The sequence below is a fragment of the Nyctereutes procyonoides genome, unplaced genomic scaffold, assembly GCF_905146905.1.
Source record: "Nyctereutes procyonoides isolate TBG_1078 unplaced genomic scaffold, NYPRO_anot_genome, whole genome shotgun sequence".
Classification (NCBI taxonomy): domain Eukaryota; kingdom Metazoa; phylum Chordata; class Mammalia; order Carnivora; family Canidae; genus Nyctereutes; species Nyctereutes procyonoides.
Window position 1 is genome coordinate 7,120,798 of NW_026575044.1, and position 24,636 is coordinate 7,145,433.

Sequence of the window (24,636 nt, forward strand, 5' to 3'; positions counted from 1 at the left end):
TTGGATGAAGGAGAGGTCACAAATTTTTTCTGTAAAGTGCCACAGAGTAAATACTTTAGGTCTTTGGGACCTTATGATCTCTGCTGCAACTATTTAACTCTGCTGTGATAGTCCAAAAGCAGCCATAGAAATATGTGAATGAGTGGGCATGGCTGTGCTCCACAAAACCTTATTTACAAACATGGGCTGAGGGCCAGATTTGTCACTGGGTTTGCTGACCTCCCCAGTAGAGTATACAGAAAGGTCTTACCTCCATAGTGGGGAATAATTAGTTTCAAACTAAGCTTAGAAGTAAAAACAGATCTTAAAAGCAAGACCCAAAGTGATAAAACTTTCCAAGTAACCTTGTCCCAGAACAAAGCTTAAAATATGTATAGGAATACAAAAATATACATGCAATACTCAACAAACTCGCAATGCCATTCAATCAAAAATTACTTTGCTTGCAAATTAAATCAAAACCGATATAGAACTGACCAAGTGTCAACAAAAAGTTATAACCATATTCTGTATGTTCAAAAAGTAGTACCTTGGGAGGTATCAAATACGAAATCCAAACTGAACTTCTAGAGATGAAAGCTATACTGCACGGATTAATGGCAGATTAGACACTGCCAAAGAAAAGATCAGTGAACTTAAAGACACAGTAGTAATAACAGTCCAAACTGGAATACAGCAATGATTAAAAAATGATAAATAAACAGAATTATCAGTAAGCTGAGCAACATTAAGTACCCTAACAATATTTAATTAAAGTCCTTGAAGGAAGTGAGGAAGGCAAAATAGTATCAGGAAAAATAATGGCTGAAACATTCTAAATTTGATTAAAACTATAAACCTACAGATCCAAGAAACTTAACAAACTTCAAGCAGGGAAAACATGAAAAAACTACACCAAGGCAGATGATAGTTGAATTGCTCAAAACCAGGGATAAAGGGAAATAATCCAAGTTAGAATACAGCAAAGCAACAACTTTAACATACTGAAAAAAGAAATGCCACCTACAATTCAACACCCAGCAATAATTGTTTTCAATAGATAAGGTGAAATACTTTTCCAAACACATGAAAGCAGAAAGAATTCATCACTAGCAAAACCATACTACAAAAAATGTTAAAGAAGTCCTGAGCAGAAAGAAAATGATACCAGATGAAAACATGGATCTATAAGGAGGAATGAAGAGCAGGAGAAATGATATTTACATTAGTTTAAGATGTGAGTAAAATGCACATAAAGATAGAATATATTTTTCTTATTTAAATCTCTAAAAGATAATGGACCTTTTGCTCATGACGATGTAGTATGCTGTAATATATCTAAAAATAAAAATTTGACAATCATAGCACAAAGGTCAGGACAGAAGAAATGGGAAGTATACTATATATTATAAGGCTCTTACACTGTATGTGAATAGATTTAATGTCACTTGAAAATACAGCTTAAAAGATGTAATTACAAACCTTGAAGCAACCACTAAAATAGAAAAAGTTATAGCCAATAAGCCAACAAAAGACAGAAATGGAATCCTATAATATGTTTGAATAAGCCAAAAGAAATTAGGAGAAAAAAGAAAACAAAAAACCGATGACTCAAACAGAATGTAAGTATCAAGATAATAAATTTAAATCTATCATCTTGAGCCTGGATAGCTCAGTCTTTTAGGCATCTGACTGCTGTTTTAGGCTCAGGTCATGATCTCAGGGTCGTAAAATCAAGTCCCACCTCATGCTCCACAGTGTGGAGCCTGCTTGAGATTCTTTTCCCTTCCTTCTCCCTCCAGCTCTGCTCCTCCTGCTGTGTGCACTCTTTCTCACTCTAAAATAAAATCTTACAAAACAAGTAAAAAAAAACAACCCTCTAACTACATCATTAATTACATTAAATGTGAATGACCTAAATTTCCAAATGAAGGCAGAAATTCTCAGACTGAATTAAAAAAGTTAGACCGACTATAGGATGCCCACTTTAAATGTAAAGATACAAATAGGTTAAAAGTAAAAGAATGTAAATATTCCATGCTAACACTAATTTAAATAAATAAATAAATAAATAAATAAATAAATAAAGCTGGAACAAAGATATCAATGTCATATTTTGGTGCATAGAACACTGTCTTGAATAAAGCAGGTCATTTTATAATAATAAGTGAGATCAATTCATCAAGAAGGTATTTTAATCCTACATGTTTATATACTTAAAAACTAGATTTCAAATTACATGAAGCAAAAACTTCTGCAAAAAGAAATAACAAAGACTAATCCATAATTACAGGCTGAAATGTTAATACCTCTCTCTCAATAACTGACAAAACAAGTAGACAACCAAATTGGAAAATATTGAGGATGTGAACCAAGTTGGCCTGACAACAGAACATTTCACCCAAAAACAACAGAATGTACATTCTTTTCAAGTACATATGGAACACTTATCAAGACAGATGAGGTATGTATTCCAGGTCTATTCTGGATCACAGAACAAGTCTCATTAAATTTGGAAGGATTTGAGACATATAAAGTATGTTCTCTGACCACTATGGAATTAAATTAGAAATCAGTAACAGAAAATCTCCAAATTATTTTAACAAACTTACAACCTACATTTAAAAATCAGGAGAAATTAGAAAGTATTTTGAATGTTAAAGCAGTACTTAGGAGAAAATTTATAGAACTAAAAGCCTATAAAAGAAAAAAAAAAGACCTCAGCTTTCACATCTAGAAGAAATAAGGGATGAAACCAAAGAGAAAACAGTAACAGATAAAATTCAGTTAAACCAAAAGCTTGAGAAGATTCTCCCTATTTTCTCCACAAAATTTACTCTACCCACAGAATTAACTGTCGGTTAATGATGACTTGCTTTTTTTCTAATTGCTAAAATGAACTGCGAAATCTTGGGATTCAACCTTGAAGTTTGTTTTATTCTACTTCCAGTCTAATCAAGAATGTTACTGGATCCATCTTCAAAATATTTCCAGAATCCAAACATTTGTAACTACTTCCTCTTCTGTCACCCAGCTGCAAACCTCTATGATTGCTCCCTTGGGACTACTGCCACATCCTCCTAACTGGTCTGCCTCTTTTTGCCCCTGCTCACTTCTATCCATCCTTAGTCTTTTTTTGAACAAGAGTAGCCAGAGGATCTTTTTACATATGTAAGTCATTATAATGTCACTCTTCTGATCAAACCCCTCCCTCTAAATGGCTCCCCATTTCACTTAGAATAAAAGTCAAAATCCACAGAATGGCATATTAGGGCTGTTAGGTCCCCCTACTCATATTTTCCTACTCTTTCCTGGTCCCAGCAACAAAGACTTTTATGGCTATTCCTCAAACATACCAAACAAATGTGTTCCTGTTTCAAGTTCTTTGCATTCAACTCTTTTGCCTGAAGAGCAGATATTTCTCCAGATATCCATATAGCCAGCTTCTTTACTTTCTCCCTATCTTTGAATGTGGGCTTCATAAATATCCTTTTTTAAAATTATAACTTCTCACTTGCCACCACTAGCTCTCTGTATCCCCCCATTCACACTTTTTCTCCTTAGAACTTACCATCCTCTTTTATTCTTTTTGTGTGTGCTGCTGTCAGCTCCCTCCAATCCCATTAAAATATATATTTCATGAGGACACAGACAGGTGGTCTGTTTCACTAACCACCATATTTTCAGACCATGGGGACAGGGGTCTCCTGGCACACAGGAGACATTTAATAGCTGTGAAGTGAATGATCTTACACTTGTCTGCTACATTTCAGGCCACCTGGAGCCTTATTAGCTCTTTCTGAAGTTTATCTTGATTACTGCAGTGTTTTATTATCTCTCATGAATTTACAGTCATTTCTTAAACTTGGGTATTTCACTACTGGCTTCCCCAAATCACTTAATCTCTTTAGTTAGAAAAAATACTTGCAGCAGATAAATTTTGTTTCCTCGTTCTACCTCAATTCATGGTAAAATGTTCTTTCTGCTGCTGTGACATTTTAATAATATGTGGAGTTTTCCACTCCAAGGTTTAGCAGTTTGTAGACTCGTTAACTATTAAGCTTAATTTTAATATGAATAAAGCACAATAATTACTTCAGTCTGGTACAGCCAAATATAAAACAAGTATAACATATAAAATTTGTTTTAAAAATGTCATCCCATATAATAAAATTTCCGCCATGGTAACAGCCCAAAGTTTGCTATGTATAGTACTTAAAAATCATAAGCAATGTGAGATGCTATTTTAAAATAATAAAGTTAAGTAGGCCTTCCCTGAGGATCTGGAATACCAGCTCTGGTTCAACTCTGACTTAGAACTCTGAAACAATCCTTTGGAACAAAACATTTGTCCCAGCAATTTCAGAAAGACATATTATGAGTCAATACATAAAAAGGAGATACTAGTTTGCTAATAAGAAATCACTATACAAAGTGTAAAAGCAAGAGTTACTTCTCAGTAGTTTCTTCTTGATTTCAAATTCAAAGTAAACGGTAGAGAGTTTATTGAAACTCAGTTTCTTACTATTTTCTTATGTTTTGAAACAGCTATGGTCAAATGGCTTAAGGATGTATTAAATTCAAAATATATTTATATTTACTGTTTGATGTAACATCTTCGGTGAAAAATGGCCCATGAATCAAAGCTTTAATGTTCATTTGTAGTCATTTAATGTGGTTGGTATTTCTAAAAGGATTTAAAACATACAACTCACAAGTATTAATATTTAATGGTTTCACTCTTCACATGTTCCTTCGCTCCACAAGTATAAGGTTTATATGATATGCTACAAAAACACTTTTCACCAATTTTAAGTTAAATAAAAAAAAAACAGTTATGCTTTAATAACAATTTTAAGGTGTTAGTACATTTACTTTATCTAAGCATCAAGTCCAGATAACTGAGACTACATATTCTATGCTACAGTAATAAAGTCCATCTAAGCTGCCAATACACATTTAACACATTCTTCAATACTGAAATCCATATAAATGTAGTAACTGAAAAAATGAAAACAGAAGAAAAGCATTCAGTATAATATGGAATATTTGTATTTTAATAAAATTTAGTCCTTTACTACAGAGCTTTTTGCCTTGCATGAACAGAAATGTTTTATGCTTCTTCAATCAATCTTGTCCCTTCTCTTTGCTAGTGGTTCTTTACCCTACTGTAGGGAGGACAAAGTCATGTCCTTGTCCGGTTCTTTAGGATCCTATTTTTATTTATTTATTTTTTTAACATTTTTAAGTAATCTCTACAACCAACATGGGGCTAGAACTAACAACTCCAAAATCAAGAGTTGCATGCTCTACTGACTGCGCCAGCCAGATGCCCCTAAAATCCTATTTTTAAACAAAAGAACCTGAAATACACACTAACTGCATAATTAACCTAAGCAGGGAGTGCAGGTCTCAGATTTAGGATACAGGAAAATCTGAATTAAATAGGCAATAGAGATAGAACTCATAAAACAGAGTAAAGGTATGAATGGAAAAAAAGGTAGGGATAAGTTCTTACACCCCTCTGAGGATATCGATCTGTGCCATGACCATCCAAACAACAACAACAACAACAACAAAATCCCTGGTCTGGGCTAACATTAAACATCCCCTGTCCTCTCCCTGTTACATTCTCCTATACCAAAATTATATATGTAATACCACTTCAGGGAAATCTCTACTGAAAGTAAATGGGGCGGGAAGGGGGGAAGAAGGCTGAGTCTATCAACTTTTCTAGGATTACTTTTAGGAATAGACAAACTGACCAAAAATATGTATGTATTATTTTTAAACATGTATTTCAGTTTGGGAGGGCAAAGAGACTTCTAGTACGCCTCCACTACAAATTTTTACATCTCAAGAAATGTTAATTTACACCAGAAAAGATTTTTGAATAAATTTAATAAATGCACAAAATCATACAAGGATATCATATCCAAATCTCAGCTTATCTTCAAGTTTCAAGGTGATATAAGTCTGTTCTGGAATCCTTACATCATTCACAAAAGTCTACAAAGAGAGAAAAAGATGTTAAGTTGTATATGGAATATTAATTATTACCTTTTACACAAACAAATACTCAAACCATATTATACTTAAAAGTACATTAGATATGGTGGCTAACACAGCTTGTGTATCATAAAATGTGTGCCATGCATCTTATAAGCTGATAAATGATTTCATACCAAGCCTTTTATTAATTACTGTAACACACAAAGAACAAGATTGCAGTGCCTCTAAGTCTACCATGCTGCCAAGACAAATTCAGGCACCCAAAAATGATGCTAAGAAAAGCTCCTAATTTGAAGCTAGCAAATTGTAAAGGGTAAAGTACTAAACTCTTGATAGATCATCAGGATTCACTGGACTCAATTTTAGTTTTTTTTTGGACAATTCTAACTATTTGTGAGGCTTGATAATAATTTTATTTCTTTAATTCTTAGAATTATTCCAAAGAACAAAAAGTTTACTTTAAAAAATGGAATAAAACTCATATTTTTTATTTTACAATTGCCATGAGTCCTTTCGACCCTTTTATAACTCTAATACTATGGGATTTTACTTACCTTACTTTTCCCTTTTTCTTAAAACACTGGTATTTCATCATCCCCTCATCATTTTGTCACTAATCATCAGTGATTTCTAACTGTGCCAAATATGACCAAAATAGTAAGAAAACAGAATAATGGAATTACCTAAAACCCTACTATCCAACAGAAATATACTGCAAACCCCAAATGCAAACCACACATATAATCTTAAGTTTTCTTTTTTTTTTTTTTTTAAAGATTTTATTTATTTATTCATGAGAGACCCAGAGAAAGAGGCAGACTCAGACAGAGGGAGAAGCAGGCTCCACGCAGGGAGCCCGATATGGGACTCGATCCCAGGACCCTGGGATCACACCCTGAGCCGAAGGCAGACCCTCAACCGCTGAGCCACCCAGGTGTCCCAATCTTAAGTTTTCTAGTAGGCACAATAAAACAGAAAATAGAAAAGATGAAATTAATTTTAATACTATATTTTAACCTAACCCATATATCCAAAATAGTACTATTTCAACAAATAATCAATATAAAAAGCAATAAGATATTTCATGGTTTTTTAAAAAAAATTTTAAAGATTTTATTTATTCATGAGACACAGAGAGAGAGACAGGCAGAGACATAGGCAGAGGGAGAAGCAGGCTCCATGCAGGAAGCCTGACGTGGGACTCGATCCCGGGTCTCCAGGATCAGGCCCTGGGCTGAAGGTGGCACTAAACCACTGAGCCACCAGTGCCACCCTTTTTTTTTTTGTTTTGACTAGCCACTTTCGAGTGCTTTCAAGGGCTAGTGGCTACTGTAGTGGGAAGCCCAGGACTAGAAGGACAATGTAGTAAACCACTTCTGCTGCTTCGACCTTCACTTTATTTCCTGTGTTGCCCACAAAACTGTCTCATCTCTCCAAGAAAATGTGATATACATCTGGCAACACAGTCTTTGTCCTTTTCTAAGTTACTAAAGAGCACTACTGAGGATTCAGAATTTCTCACTTAACAATCCATAAAGGCAAAGAGAAGAAACAGGATGGTATTTCACAATTATAAGATGAACACAAAGACAGCAGAGCTCTAGACTATATTAATAGTGATAAAACTGATAAAAATGTAGCAGAATATCAGACCATGAGTCTTCAGATAAAGCTAATCTTAGATGAATTTTGTCTAATGTAAGAAGTAGTAAAAGAAGATTGTTTTCAAGGAGAAAAAGGAAATAGGGTATTTTTCATTTAGTTAGCCTTTCACTAAGAAGAATCATGCAATTATTTCTCAATAAGAAATTGAATTATTCTGTATTTTAAATTTTCACAGCATTCTTTTGTCTTTGATGTTTATTTTTCAATACTTATTTAAGTTTCTAAGTGGACAAATGCCCAAGGCAGATATCTACACAAAGGTAACTAGAAGGAAAGATGATATCAAAAGAAATAAACTTACTAATAATCTTCTGTTAATAAGTGTAAAACTAAAAAATGTTTTACAGTTATGGAAGATAGCTATCATCTTAATAAAATTTTAAGCTGTCAAAGTCTTTAAAATAATGCATTTTGACAATACAATGTAAGAAGAACCAGAAATAATAAGCTAGAACATCTATTATGTACTTGAAATCTGAAACAAACATTTATAAAATGGATATATATCCCAGGTATCCCTGGACAACCGATGAACATACCCATTTTATATATTATGTACTTTTCAAAAAAAATAATAAATGAAAATGTGAGTTTGTCAGGATTAATTTTTTTATTAAAATTTCTATTGTTTTTCATTATCCTTTTATCCTTACTTCTGCAAACTATTTGTAAAAAGACTTACAGAGTCGACTAGACACAGATGGTAAACGGTGATGATTATTTTTCCTGGCACACTAGAAGTTAAAGACTTGGAATTTGCTAGATTCATAGAACACAGAATACTGTTATACTTAATTGCCCAGAATGAAAATATCATGAATATCCAGGTTTTCTTCTGATCAGCTGAAACTTTAAAAATTACTTTTTCCTTTTGAGTTCCATTTTTTAAATCTCAAATTTTATTGGATTTGAGATGGCCAGGATACCCTGGTTTGGGAAAGCTCCCTCCATCATGAGGAAGTTTAGAAGGGTCTTGAATGACACATAGTAAAATATATAAGGAAATTATGTTGTTATGGTCAAATACTCAAATTCCTATGCATAACAGGCACTTTGTAATATATCATGGAATATCAGTTTGTAAATCTACAGAAAAAATTAGAAGTTGTTATGATCATAATTCCAAGCATAGATATATGGAGACAACAGAATACTGCTAAAACTTGGCATCACACCTTAGTACAATTTATGAGTAATCCTAAAACACAAGCTTCCAACATTCCTGACAGAAAGGCAGAAGTGTTAATACAAGGAAAATTCAAAGGCTTCAGGCATGTATAAACTTCATAGTCCTGGGATCCCTGGGTGGCGCAGCGGTTTGGCGCCTGCCTTTGGCCCAGGGCGCGATCCTGGAGACCCAGGATCGAGTCCCACATCGGGCTCCCAGTGCATGGAGCCTGCTTCTCCCTCTGCCTGTGTCTCTGCCTCTCTCTCTCTCTGTGTGACTATCATAAATAAAAAATAAATTAATTAATTAATTTAAAAAAAAACTTCATAGTCCTTTTCAAAATGAACATTTGAGTGTTTTAAAAGTTACACCTTGCACTGAGGGGGACACTTGACGGGATGAGCACTGGGTGTTATTCTGTATGTTGGTAAATTGAACACCAATAAAAATTAATTTATTAAAAAAAATAAAAAAATAAAAGTTACACCTTCAGTTTACCAAAATATTCTAAGTATTATTACAAAACAGAAGAATACGGCAGCCCCGGTGGCGCAGCGGTTTGGCGCCTCCTGCAGCCTGGGGTGTGATCCTGGAGACCCGGGATCGAGTCCCACATCGGGCTTCCTGCACGGAGCCTGCTTCTCCCTCTGCCTATGTCTCTGCCTTTCTCTCTCTCTCTCTGAGTAAATAAATAAATCTTAAAAAAAAAAAAAAAAAAAAAAAAAAAACCAGAAGAATTGAGGAAAATTATGGAAAAGAGAAGAATAAAAGAAAATGTTAATTCACTGATGTTTGGTATGCAGAAGACAAGCAATGTGGTACACTGTGTCAGAGGTATGCCACAGTTCTAAGTCAATTTCACTTAAAACTGTCTCAACCTAAATATCATTCTTACTCAAAAGGCCTAAAATAACCAATCAGATCCACATAAAGCTTAATACTGCTCAACTTTCTTAATTAATTAAGCACCTACTGTGTGTTTATCATATATATTAGGTAGGTATTTGCAAAACTCAAGAAACATATAATTTTAACATACTGGCACTTCAGGCAGAAATACTCCCTAAGGTTTAAAAAGGCTTAGGAAATATGAATCAGATACAAAGTTTCAACTCACAGAAATACAAGTGAAAATATCTGAAGGGAAAAAACTCTCCTGAAGTTCTAAAATAATAAGAGAAAATTTCAAAGAGCAACAGGCCAAAAAAAAAAAAAAAAGACAAATCATTTAAATGAATCAATTATAGGGGTGCCTGGGTGGCTCAGTCAGTTGAGTGTCTGCCTTTGGCTCAGGTCATGATCCCAGAGTTCCAGAACTGAGCCCCCCATCAGGCTCCCTGCTCAGTGAAGAGCTGGCTTCTCCCTCTGCCCTTCACCTTGCTTGTGCTCTTTCTCTCTCCCTGAAATAAATCTAAAAAAAATCAATTACGAAGCATTTTAATAAATTAAATATGGGGAAATATAGGTTTTGTTTCTATGTCAACATTGTTTCATCACATCTCTGCCTTGCAGGTAGAATAGGTACCGAGAAAGTAACAAACAAGATTTCAGAGTTCAGAAGTAGAACTGCTGGGATTCAAATTCAGGTCTCTCTAGCTACAAATCTCATGTTCTCTCCATCTGAAGGAAGCCTGGGTGCCCAAGCCAGGCCAGCTCTTCCAATTCCCTCTTCTGAACCACTAAGTCACAGAAGTGAAACAAACTAAATAAACATCTATTTAATTTACATACAACTGCAGAATTGATTTATAAAACCATATAACCACTGTGTATTATATTAATGCTCTAAGTAATCTGAACACAGTGAGTGGCCAGGAGCACAGCCTCCTCAATCACACTGCCAGTGACAAAAGTCATCTCATTTTCCCTAGACCTTCTCTGATCTATGCCACACTGATCTGATGCTGACAGAAACTCCAGTGTGAAAATGGGGTAGAACAGAAAGCTGGAACACAGTGAGCTAAGGGGCCAGCTTAGTAACAAAAGCCAGAGGTGGAATGGGATAGGAGTGATATGGCAGAGGCTCTCAGAGGGGCAAGTGCTCCAGTAGAGGAAGGAGGGAGGAAGAAGTGACAGCAAACAAGGGATTTCATAAAAAGAGAAGCTTCAAGGGGCTTGCAGGGAAATGGGCCATGATAAGATCAACTACAAAACTAGTTCCAACTTCCTCGAGCAGAGCAGTCTCATCTCTGGTAGCAATAACATCAAGTAGAGATCTAGGGCCCTTGGGAGCATATTTTAGGATGGGATAAAAGGGAGGAGTGAAAGTGATCACAGCCAGAGTTATTTATAAGTTGGGTTTAGCTGGTAAGTGCTTTAAAAAAAACATATAGCAGTGGATTCATCAAAAAGTATATAGGCCACAGGGTACTAAATTTAAGTGCGTTTCTTAACATACCACCACCACCACTTATTGAATGCTATGTGTCATTTTAATCATTTACAATTATGAACTCATTATAGCTTCACAACAACCTGAGAGGAGTATCATTTTGCTATGAACACTGAAAAAAATTGAGGCACAGAAAAATTAAGTACCTGTCTATGGTTATATCACCAGTAAAAATTCAAGCTAGGCTCATAACCACCACATTGTGTCCCCTTACTTCCTAAAATTACTACTTTTAGGGATGCTTGGGTGGCTCAGCGGTTGGATCTGTCTTTGGTCCAGGGCGTAATCCTGGAGTCCCAGGATGGAGTCCTGCATCGGGCTCCCTGCATGGAGCCTGCTTCTCTGTCTGCCTATGTCTCTGCCACTCTCTGTCTTTCTCTGTGTCTCTCATGAATAAATAAATAAAATCTTTAAAAAATAAAATAAAATTACTACTTTTAACTTGATGCTCAAATTTCTAGAATTATATGAATATTAAGAGTAAACAGGTTGTGAGTAATAGTCTACTTATGAATAAAGTGCATTACGGTCGGTAGTTCACAATTTTGTCCTGGCATATTTCCTAGGCCATCATTTAGGTAACAGCACAGCTATCTGTCATTCATGTGAAGATTTCAAGCTCCATACCAGGCACAGACCTACATGTACGGTCACATGTTATCCTCATAACACTACAGAGCAGGAAATGTCATTTCATTATTTTAAATCTAAAGCAAGGTAACTGAATTTTTCAGTCTTCAAATTAACAAGCTTATTACATTTTACCACAACTCTGGGAACTAATGTGAAGATGTATGAGAAAACTACATTGCAGAGAGTACATGATTTTCCCTGGTTACACCACTGGTACATTACAGACAGAAATTCAAATCATGGTCCCGATTTTGAGTTCAGATTGCAAATGTTGCTCTCTAGGAGTAATTATCTTCCATAGAACTACTGAATATAATCAAATTAAGAGAGAGGTGAACCCAGAGAAACTTGGAAGTTGGTATTTCACCTGATTTTTTAATAACACCAAGTAACTTTTATATCTGATCACAAATCTTTTAAAAGAATAAAACACTGTGATGTAATTTGTACTTATTATCCAAGATAATAACATAAAAACACCTACAAACAGCACTGTAGTGGAGATGAAAATTTCTAGGCTTAACACCAGAATGTAACATTTTAGTTAAAATAGTCCACATATGCAAATAGATTAAATTTTCCTCTATGAATTCTTACATAGAGAAAATAAAATTAAATTCCATTCAATAAAGATTTACTGTAAAAAAAAAAAGATTTACTGTGTTCATGCATCATACAGAGCTCTAAGCAAAGGCTCATGAGCTGTTCTGGATCCAGTATAGTGACAGGTAAGTAAAAGTAGATCTAATACAAGGCTGACAAAGCATCCCAAAATACGATTAAAACAGAAGTTTACAGGTGCGGAGAAGGAAGAAAGTAATTCTGTAAATTAGAAGCTGGGAATCAAAATAGCTTACTTACTGGTCTCATGTTAAAAATGGTTTTATACTTTTATAAATGACAAGGCAGATGGGAGAAGCACTAGGCTCAAGAAAATCTAACAAATTATTTTGAGAAGGAGACAGATAACAGGAGAATCACTACTGGGGATGTACAGAAAGGGAAAGTGTGATGGAGCAGGAATCTGGAAAAGTTTGGTATTAATACCTGAAGTATTAATTCTGCGTGCCATGAGAAACAAATAAAGGCTTGAAAAAAACTAACAGAAAAACAAAGTGTTTCAAAGATTAAATATCAGTCTTTCAGTAGCAGGCCAATTCAGAAGAAGAAAAAATGTTTCACAGTAATTGCCAAATTTCTGCATAGGTTTTTCCATATAATGTTTAATGTATACTTTGAAAAGCAATAGCAGTAAGAAGCATTTGCATCCATTTAGTTTCTGTTAAATTCATTTTAACAATTTCAACAGTTCAGATATGGGAAAATGCTGCATTTGCTTATGTTAGCAGGGCCATTAAGAAAATTGAAGAAATAAGAAATTATTCAATACTCTGGCATTCTCTTATTCTGTGGCTCCTTATATTCTGACAATGTGGAAAGACCAAATGAAGAATTAGGGAAAAAACCTCACTGCAGTAACACAAAAAAGCAGTAACGAAAAATCACATGCTATATTTTTAAGGTAAATGAATGTGTTTCACGTCTTTTTTACTCTAGTATAGAAACTCCTCCACCATCTGGCATCAAACCATGTTTTCACCTTTATTTTCTAAGTTTCTGTATATTTATCTCCCAAGAGTGCTTTTACTCATATTAACGGCCATGACTTTCTACTGTTTTTCCACATATAAATTCAAGCATCCAGTGAGGTCAACTTTCATCTCATCTCCTTAAAGGAAAAAAAAATTTTTTTAACCATTACAGGTAATAACAACCAATAACCATCTGTATTCCTGTATTTATTGTTAGTTTCTGGGGAACAAGGGCTAGTTTCATATTCTTCTGTATGGTCCCCAAAGTACTATGTACCTACTAAGTCTTTAAAAGTAAAATGCAAACTAAAGAAAAGGAACAGAGCACAAACAGGAAATGTAGCTGGATCTATCTTCTTACAATATTAAGAAAATATTGCAATAAGACAAAAAAGAAAATCTTTTACTTACCCCATTTAGGCTGCCCAAATCTTTCACCAAATGTTCATCCATAGAGGCATCATAATTGATTACAGCATGTTGCTTGTCTACACTACGAGACTGAAAGGAATTTTTCTGAGTTAGTATATATAAGAAAATACTAGAAAAAATAACAAATACAATGTTTTTGGCTAGATACTTTATATTAATAGGATAGTAGATAAATATAGAGAAATATCAAAATAAAGTGGATTAAATGAGATTTAAACTGTATTACTATACAACGCAAATTTGGCATCATTCCCCAAAGAAAAAAGCAGCCAAAATTTGAAGACGTTCTTTTCAACTAAATTTATATGTCCTTTTTAAAGAATTAAATCAGGTGACTTTGCTGAATGTATCAAATGACAATTTTTTAAAATAAGACTGTAACATGGAAGTCATGCGAATTATAATTTCATAATGTTTTATGTGTCTTACTGTATAAAAAGAACTAACCCTACAGGATTTTCTTCTTTCTATATTGAAAATTACAATGTAAATTATACAAGGAATCCAAAGATTTAGAGAAAAGGAATAATGATGTGATACATCCTTGAACAAAATTATCCTCACTTAAAATATGGGTTCTAACACTGGAATTCATAGAAGGCACTGGGGTGGGGGGGGGGGCTCAGGCGGTGAAGCATTTGCCTTCAGTTCAGGTCATGACCCCAGGATCCTGGGATTGAGCATCAGGCTCATGCTCAGTGGGGAGCCTGCTTCCCCTTCCCCTGCTTGTACTCTCTCTCTCAGGCAAATATATAAATAAAATCTTAAAAACAACAACAACAACAACAACTAGAATTCATGGGAGAGCGCTAAGAGGGAGAGAGAGAGAAAGTTTAAGAAAAGGAAATTAAAATGGCAAAGTGATTACTGAAAATTGTTCTTCAGTCTCTCTTAAAAGTCCACACACTCATGTGTGCACACAGCTCCAGAGCTTAGTAGCTGTCTGCAGATAAAAGCACCTGAGAGGTAAACTATACAAAAGCCTGTGGAAACTTTTATTGAAAGAAACCATTGGTACGGTAACAGGAAGAAACAGTCTGAGAACCACAGTGAAGCTGAATTCAGTACCATGGGGCCACTACAGGAACCTGGGTAAATGAAAAGCAAAGTATCCCAAATGGGGAGAGATATCACTTCCAGTTTCCAATCTAACATGTAAAGAGCTTAGAAGTCATCAGTCCCGACTCTCTGCTCCTCCACGTTCAACAGACAGCCGCATCTTCTGGTGCAGCGCCAGCCGCGTCCCCGAGACATGATGGTGAGGTCAGAGTGAACAGATTTGGCCGTATTGGGTGCCTGGTCACCAGGGCTGCTTTTAACTCTGGCAAAGTGGATATTGTCGCCATCAATGACCCCTTCATCGATCTCAACTACATGGTGTACACGTTCCAGTATGATTCTACCCATGGCAAATTCCACGGCACGGTCAAGGCTGAGAATGGGAAACTTGTCATCAACGGGAGGTCCATCTCCATCCTCCAGGAGTGAGATCCCGTCAACATCAAATGGGGTGATGTTGGTGCTGAGTATGTTGTGGAGTCCACTGGGGTCTTTACCACCATGGAGTAGGCTGGGGCTCACTTGAAAGGTGGGGCCAAAAGGGTCATTATCTCTGCTCCTTCTGCTGATGCCCCCATGTTTGTGATGGGCGTGAAGCATGAGAAGTATGACAACTCCCTCAAGATTGTCAGCAATGCCTCCTACACCACCAACTGCTTGGCTCCTCTAGCCACCAAAGTCATCCATGACCACTTCAGCATCGTGGAGGGCCTCATGACCACCGTCCATGCCATCACTGCCACCCAGAAGACCATGGACGGCCCCTCTGGGAAGCTGTGGCGTGACGGCCGAGGGGCTGCACAGAACAACATCCCTGCTTCCACTGGCGCCGCCAAGGCTGTGGGCAAGGTCATCCCTGAGCTGAACGGGAAGCTCACTGGCATGGCCTTCCGTGTCCCCACCCCCAACGTGTCAGTTGTGGATCTGACCTGCCACCTGGAGAATGCTGCCAAATATGACATCAAGAAGGTAGTGAAGCAGGCATCGGAGGGCCCCCTCAAGGGCATCCTGGGCTACACTGAGGACCAGGTTGTCTCCTGTGACTTCAACAGTGACACCCACTCTTCCACCTTCGACGCCGGGGCTGGCATTGCCCTCAATGACCACTTCGTCAAGCTCATTTCCTGGTATGACAATGAATTCGGCTACAGCAACTGGGTAGTGGACCTCATGGTCCACATGGCCTCCAAGGAGTAAGAGCCTCCTGGACCACCAGCCCCAGCAAGAACAAGAGGAAGAGAGAGGCCCTCAGCTGCTGGGGAGTTCCTGCCCCAACTTAATCCCCCAACACACTGAGAATCTCCTGACCTCCAATTTACATCCTAGACCCCGAGGAAGGGGAGGGGCTTGGGGAGCCCTACCTTGTCATGTACCATCAATAAAGTATACTGTACCCAGTCAAAAAAATAAAAATAAAAAAGTCATCAGTCCCATCCTGACAACAAGAAAAAAGATGCATAAATGGAAAATCAAAAACCAGTCTTAGTTTTATCAGAGAATTGAGGTCTAGTCTACCCTGAAAAATGGAGAGAGGTGAATACAGAGGATCCCAGCTTCCTGAGAACAGAAACCATGGCTGCAGCCAGCAAGGCAGGAAAACTCAAGGGTAAGGTAACTGTGAGACATGAATATCAACTAGCTTGCAAGATAAAGTTCCTAGGGGCACAGCCGTGGGGGATATTCCTCTTTGAGGAGTTTTCTGAGTTTTACCTCCAGAAGCCCCACCAGGATGTCAGGGTGAAGACTGGAGAAGTCTTCTGGTGTCCCCTCAGCCTGGAAGTAGAAGTAGCCAATCTGAAATACACCCAGAGCATTCTGCTGTCGCAGACACAGACAGACAATGACCTGTCTTCAAAGAAGACTATTTTACCAGTGTTCCACCATCAGGGTTTTACCAGAGCCTAACTGACATGGGGGAATGGGAATACTGAGCTCCAGTGTCCTCAAGTGTCCTCTAGCCTTCCTGTCTCACCTAAAGAGGGGGACAAAGAAGAGCTAAGATGCACTTGTGAAGTCCCACCAAAAGACTGAGAACTAATCACAGCATTATAGAATGACTCTTCTCCCTCCAAATCTTACCACCACACCCACAAGAGATATTACAATGGGAAAAACTGCTAAATTCTGATTATTGAATAAAGGGTCTTTAAAGAAACTCCAAAATCAACTGGAGAGACGAAAACAGGGACACTATAGGAAATATTAGCCCTGATACTTTTACTACAGCCAAGAGTGAACACGGCCTGACTCCTAGATACAGCAACAAAATGAGAAGGTCAGCAACTAGTAAAACAACAATACAGAGTATATCCTAGTTGAAATCAACCTTTCCAAATAACTATCACTAAAGTGAAAAGTTCCTTCCTCAGTTAGCTTCGATTCCATATTGAAAAAGTTTTGTTCTTTCCTTCTAACATTTGGAAGAAACAGTATATGACTTCAAACAATTTTTCAACAAAACTTAAACATTTATCATACATACACTCTTGTTCTTTTTGAAAGTTTTAAAAGTTGTTTTTTGTTTTAGTTTTCTCTGAAACCTCAATTTCTCTAGGAAAAATTACAAGCCTCAGACTTAAGAACAAGTTTCTGTATTGTAGGATTACTGCTACTCCTCTACAGCTTACCTGTCAAATTACAACAATTAGCACTACGAAACATCTGCATTAAATCTGTAAGTTACTTAAACTTCATTCTGGTTTTTATTTTTGCGTTTTAAATTGCTGCTCTGTTTAAATTAATGAAGTATGAAATTCAGTTATTCAGGTGACAAAAAGCACATGTAGCAACTTTTAGGAAAATAACTCCTCCTTGTTGTGGATTTATCAAGTTGCATTAGTCTGCGGAATAAAAATCTCTGCATGCTGTAAGACACGTGTGATTGCAGATATATGTAGGCACTTAATAAACACGAATGAATGGTCATAAATAATCTCTTTGTGACAAAGGAAACAGAAAGAGTTCAAGTCCTTAGAATGGCAAACTGAAATTCAAGGGGAAAAGCTGAGAACACAAAAATCACACAGAAAAGGGAGTTACTGTAAGCTTTGGAAAATAAGCCAAGTGGGCTCCTTCTGGAGTCAGGGAACCAGAGCTTTTGAGGGAAGAAGGTGGTAAAGAAAAGGAAAAAAATGGTCTAAGGAGGAAACAATTAGGAGAGGACACTTAAACTTGCTAGAAACCAGAAAATCCTGAACCTGATATACACTTTGCCCTCAAATTGTTTGGGGATAGGTAAGTACAAGAATGCCTCCCATGGAATGTAGAGCAAACGTTAAGACACCAGAAGACAATATAGTCTGAGTTGAGATGCCTTTCCAACTAGGGACTGGGGAATGAACTGAGGATGTTATGTGGGGTCAGAAAAAGCATCTTGTTTAAGATTTATTTATTTGAGAGAGAGCACACATCACGTGTGGGTGGGCAAGCGGCAGAGAGAATCTTCAAGTAGACTTCATGCTGAGCATAGAGCCTGATATGGGGCTTGATCTCAGGGTTAACCAACTGAGCCCCCCAGGAGCCCCTGATGTTTTTTTTTTTTTAATAAATAAACCTTATTTATTTATTCATGAGAGACAAAAAGAGAGAGAGAGAGAGAGAGAGAGAGAGAGAGAGAGAGAGAGGCAGAGACACAGGCAGAGGGACAAACAGGCTCCATGAAGGGAGCCCAATGTGGGACTCGATCCCGGGTCTCCAGGACCACACCTCGGGTTGAAGGCGGTACTAAACTGTTGGGCCACTGGGGCTGCCCACAATCTACTATTTTCAAGGTGGCAGGCAGTGTTTCAGCATTCATCAAAGAAATTTAGCAGAAAACCAAGATTGTAGAGCATAATATATCTAGTGAGTGCTCAAGAAAAAATGAAGTTATGAATAAGGAAAGTTCCCTACTTACATCTAACCATATAAGCATTAATTAATGCATTTTCATTTCCAGATAATCAAATCCACATTTTCTCTAGATTACACAAGCCAGGAGAAGGTGTACTACACCTTAATTTTCACAACCCATTTGGACATTTCAATGCAAATCTAATAATTTCTCAAACATCTAATTTAAATCCTGACAAAGACTGCTAACTTCATCAAGCTTGTGGTCCTAATGGGAAAACCTTAGCTGATTGGGTGTAAACTATAAAGATTGTCAATATTTACTAGTTCTCTTATTCTTGTCACTTTAAGACTCCAGTAAGAATGCAAGACTCCTAAAGTCCTCATCATAAGAAAAGCCATTTTTTTCTGTAGCTTTGTATGGGGACAGACATTAACTATACTTATTAGGGTGATCACTTCTCAACATATACAAACAGTCAATCATTGCCCACTAGAAACTAATACAATATTATAAGTTAATTCTATCTCAACTTAAAAAAAAAAAGCCAGACTCTCTAGTTACTGCCTCCTTATAGAAAATACCCAGAAGAATGTACCTCCTTCTTTGTAATTTTTTACTTTCTGGAAAGATTCTCTTCCCATGGCTTTGCATTGCACTCTCAAGAATCCACCTTACCCGAAACTTCTCTTCATTCTCAAGCTCTCACAGATGGCTACCTCTTACTTCCTTCAACTGAAATCTGGTTTTCCCCCTGAGAACACTATTTCTTCTGCGTTCCTTTAAAGTGGATGCCGACCTTCTAAATCCAACATTCTGCTGAGTTCAGAAACACAGAATAAATCCACAGTGTACTATTGTGACTTTTGGATCATTACTTTCCCCTTTCAAGGAAAAGCCTTTCACTTTTTTTTCAAGTTCTTGTTATCCACCTATACATAAATATACATACAAGTATAAACAAATATATATACACACTATATACTTCCACACACATACACACCCCTCTAAGATTGCTGCAATCGTCTGTGATTATTTTAACTTTTTTTTTTTTTCCCTGAGTAAACTCTACCCCCCAGTCTGGGGCTTGAACTCATGCCCCAAGATCTAAGTCACAGGCTCTAACTGATTAAACCACCCAGCAGCCTTCATTTTAATTTTCTGACTAAAGTTTGGAGTTATGGTTCATAGTCTTCATTTTCATTCAAATTCCTACTTCATCATGACCGATTTTGAACATCTATATAGGGAGCACCTGCGTGGCTCAGATGGTCGAGTGTCTGACTCTTGGTTTCAGCTCAGGTCATGAACACGGGGCCCTGAGATCAAGCCCTTGTCAGGCTCTATGCTCAGCAGGGAATCTACTTGAAGATTCTCTTCCTCTGCCCCTCCCCTCCATTCATGCGCTCTCTCTCAAATAAATAAAATCTTAAAAAAAAAAAATCTATGTAGACAACCATGTCTAGCCTTCCTGACTCCACAACCAAACTCCATACCCTATCTTGGCATGCCACTCCTATTGCTAGATCTTATGTGAAACAGATTCTACACCTGGAATCTAAAATAGTATTTTCTCTATGACTACTTTTCTCCTTTCTTCCAGTTCTCTCACTTATTTACAATTACTTACTATTATGCAACCTCAGTGCTCTGACTGTAGTAGGTCATCTCATACTCTGACCCCTTCCTATTCTCCCAAGCAACCATACTCTATCACTCTTTTACTTCCTTCCCTGTAATCCAGCTCCCTCTGGCTCTCTCTATCCCTTCATGCTCCCAACTCCCAAACGTCTACCTTCTGCTCAGACTACTCTGCTCAGCTTCACATATTTATTTCCTGTTTTCTACTGATTATCTCAATCTGGATGTCCCTTCAAAACCTCAAACTCACTACCTGGTTCCTCAAAAGTACACCTCCTGAAACGTTATTTCATTCATTTCTATGCCAAAGATGCTAGGTCTGAGGCTCTTTTTCTCTCTGGTCCTCATTAACTAGAAAGTACATCCTAACTTTTCAATCCCTCTCATACTTTTGTCTTCATTTTAGAACCTCACCTCACCTCCTAAGTGCTTATACAATTCTGTGCTCCAATTTCTGAGCAGCAATATAGATTAACAGTTTAAAGTGCAAGTGCTGGAGTCCAAAAGAACTGGTCGAGACATCTGGCAACTGTGTGGCCTTAGTAAAATAACTAATCTTTGTCTTATCATCTATAAAAAAGACCTATCTCAGAGGTTTGTTTGTGAGGATTAAATGACATAAGGCATGGGAAGCATTTAAAAAAGGCAATATTGCCCTGTGTAAAAACTCAGCATACTTACTGGCTAAGGTAAAATACAATCTTTAATCTAGCACACAAGGCCCTCCAAGATCTCATCTCTTCTAACGTCCAAGTCTTAATCTCTCAAAATGTTTGCCTTCACATCCTATATATAAATCACAAGGGACTATTTAAATTACCTAATAGACACGGAATGCCAATGCTTTCTTTAATACCATGTACTGAGTCACACACTAAACCTTCCAGAAACCATGTATTCATCTTTTAAGATTATTCAGCAGAAGCCATCTCCTCTGTGAAATTTTTCCAGACTTCTCATCTCCACATTTCCTTGCTGGAAGGACTGATCAATCTGTCTTTTGTGCACCTCACATCAAACATATCACTGTTCTGTGCTGTAATGTCTATTCTTGTTTATATGCACACTTCATTTTAGTGGACACTTCCTTTTAGTTTAGTGGACAAGGACAGGGAGGCCTTACCTGTATATGCATTGATCCCTCAGTGGCCAGCATGGGGCCTATTTGTAGATGCTTAGCAAAGGTTCTTTGGATAGAAAACAGATGCTATTTAGCCAATCTCATTTCATGAAGAATGAAGATAGAAAAATTTTCTTAAGAGAATAAAATATTAAAAGTACTGAACTTACAAAGTTCAGACCAAATTTTAAGAAACCTACAAACTGGATGGCTTAAAACAGAACCAAACCCAAACAAAAAAATTTTGGACCTCAGACAAGATAATTATAAAACCAGAAAACTGTGGAAAATAAGAGTATTAAAATGAAGCAACCACACTGCTACATTTAAGAAATACTTCCTTTTCTGAAACAAACAAAACAAAGAAACAACAAAAAGTCTGATATCAAATAAATCATAATAAAAAAAAAATAATTCAAATAAATCATAATAAAAAAAAAATAATTCTAGGCCAGGCACAATGAAAAGCTAATTTTAACTAAAAGCTAACACATGAAATGGTGCAAATGACTACCTTATATGTGTCATATGTGCTTTTGGTATGAAATGGCTACTTCTTAACATTATTATTTCTTCTCCTATTACTTCTTTTTCCTACTAAAACACAGACATACATGGAACATAGAATTAAAAAAAAAAAAACCTAATGAGAAAAAGAAAGATTGACATTGTGCATCATCACTCTTTTAAAATCTTTTTTAAAGACCCTGTGGCTGACTCTTTAAAAGCTCAACTGCATTTTTACAGAATATACACAGAGACTTATTCTTTGCTATATGCCCCCCAAGGACAGAAGAAAATAAGTTACCTATGATCTTCAAAACATATTCCATTATCCTCCTGGGGACTTTCTTATATCAGTGTGAAAGTTAAAATATTTTTTTTGAAAGTTAAAATATTAAAATAGTAAGTCAAATATAACTTCATTACAGTCTTTATTATGCATTGGGGGAAAAAACCATGTGTCAGTACGATGACATTTCTCAAAACAGAGCAAAATTCAACTATTTGGTGCAATAAAAAATTTTATGAAGATTAGATTTAGATAATGAACCTTTCAAAGTGCAATTCTATTTGTACTTAGAAGTATCCCATATATTGCAATAAAAGTTTGAATATATTTACTAGCAGAAGTAAGTTATCAAACCAGTTTAAGATTATATACATGCAGCAGCAGCTTAGTGGTAGAAGAAAAAGGTCATTTGATTTTGAGCCAGTATGACCAAGACTCTAATACCAGCTTTCATGACTTAATGCTTACGTGATACTGGCCCTTTAAGTCTTTCTAATCTTAATTTTACCATCTGTAAAATGGGGATGATTCTATCTTTAAGGAAAATGGTGAAAGGAACAACCAAAATAATATAAATGAACACGGAGAAATAAAAAGTACTATCAAGGGACTTTTAATAGTTGTATTAATGTGTGTTACTCCAGACAAAAGTTAATTTCCATCTAATAATTATACTTTATAGCTTTCATCATTGGCTAAGATTTATTTTGCATAATATGTCTTATGGAACATAGCACAGTCATCTTTCTACAGCCAGACAAACAGGCATAGCAAGTCTAAATAATTTGCTGGAGACTTCCAGGGTAAGTGGGAGAACTAATTCCAGAACCCTTTGTTTAACCATCTACTCTTTAATATCCAGGTACATTTTCTTCTTAATCATCACATTCTTTAGACTACCTTTTTGGGAATGAGATGAAATTAAAAAAACATAAAACTCAAAAAATTTATTTTTTGTCATAAAACAACAAAAAATTTTAATTGTAATCAAACAGGTCATATAACCTTATGGATCATTTATTTCCCTTCGGCTTTGGGTTTAAGCCATATTATCACCAAAGACCAGTTAATCTATTTGTAGTTGAAATCTTTACAGGTAAGAAACTACTTAAAATTATTCAGAGGCAGAGATTCTAAAACCTAACAAGTGATTTCCTGTACATTAAAAATTGAAGATTTTAAGCCATAAATGCAGATTTAGATCAACCAAAATTTTAAAATCTTCTATTTACTCATTAAAAAGCAATCAAATACTAGCTATTTGCACTTCTAACAATTTTAATTGTCACACTGACTAACCTAGCCAATGCAGAACCACTGAAGCTGTGTAAAGGCTTTAAAAGGAAAACACAATTGCAATAGCTCTAGAGCACTAATCTTTCAAAACAAATACCTTTTGCATTTATAAACACAAAATTCTTCACTTTTCTAGCACTGTAATTTGTACATAAGCTTAGTTCATTTTTCAAAAATGATATAAGGAGTAAGTTTTAATTATCCATTTATTTTACTACTATAGAAAAGATTAACATTAAACCACTTAAAAACTAAATAAAATTTGCAAATATTTGTTCTTACTTCTGTAGATAAGATGTCCTTTAGTGCTACGAAGAGTGCTATTAATTTGTAGCACTAATTCAAACTACCAGATTACCAGTATGCCAATCTACTCATAGATCTCTTTCAGAGAAATCTACTGTGTCTAGAGGAGGGCTATAAAGTGTGCTATCATCAGATAAAGGGCAGAAGTATCTTTAAGGGTGGAGATTGAGGAACAGATCAAAATTGTTCTTTTTCTTGCCTGTTCATGGAGTTCCCTTATCTCCTTTACATTCTATTTAAAAAACAAAGCATAAATAAAAACAGTCATAGATAGGATGGATATTCATACCACAAACATTAATGAAATTTAAATTAAAATCTTATTTTAAGTTTTGACTTTTTACAGCACTGTAATATTGGTTCCTGCTCATTAAAATAAAAATTTTTCCTCTAAGTTTGTTATAAAGGCACTATGAATCACCTGACTCAATTCAAAGATACTTTAAAATTCTATAGCCATTTATTTCCTTTTTTTACATTGTGGTGATATATATATTTATAGCATAATGCCTGCCATTGTAAGTATTTGTAACTATACAGATCTATGGCATTAATTAAATTCACAATGTTGTGCACTAACACAACGTGCACTAACACAATGTTGTACACTATTTCCAAAAATTTTTTTAATCACTCCAAACAGAAACTCTGTAACTTTTTTTTAAAAATATTTTATTTATTTACTCATGAGAGAGAGAGAGAGATAAAGAGAGAGA

At 36.1% G+C, this 24,636-nt stretch overlaps 1 protein-coding gene and 1 pseudogene across 12 annotated transcripts in view; one reads left to right on the forward strand and one right to left on the reverse strand.

Annotated features, from left to right (window-relative positions):
- Positions 1-24,636, reverse strand: part of CEP170 (centrosomal protein 170) — a 134,430-nt gene that overhangs the window by 65,240 nt on the left and 44,554 nt on the right. For all 12 annotated transcript variants that reach the window (XM_055323748.1, XM_055323747.1, XM_055323746.1 and 9 more), the window contains exons 3-4: positions 13,853-13,942; positions 5,907-5,988 (exon numbers count right to left, since the gene is read on the reverse strand). In XM_055323748.1, the coding sequence (XP_055179723.1) occupies positions 5,907-5,988; positions 13,853-13,942 (172 nt within the window). The remainder of the gene's footprint in view (positions 1-5,906; positions 5,989-13,852; positions 13,943-24,636) is intronic.
- On the forward strand, positions 15,233-16,329 carry LOC129508730 (glyceraldehyde-3-phosphate dehydrogenase-like; annotated as a pseudogene).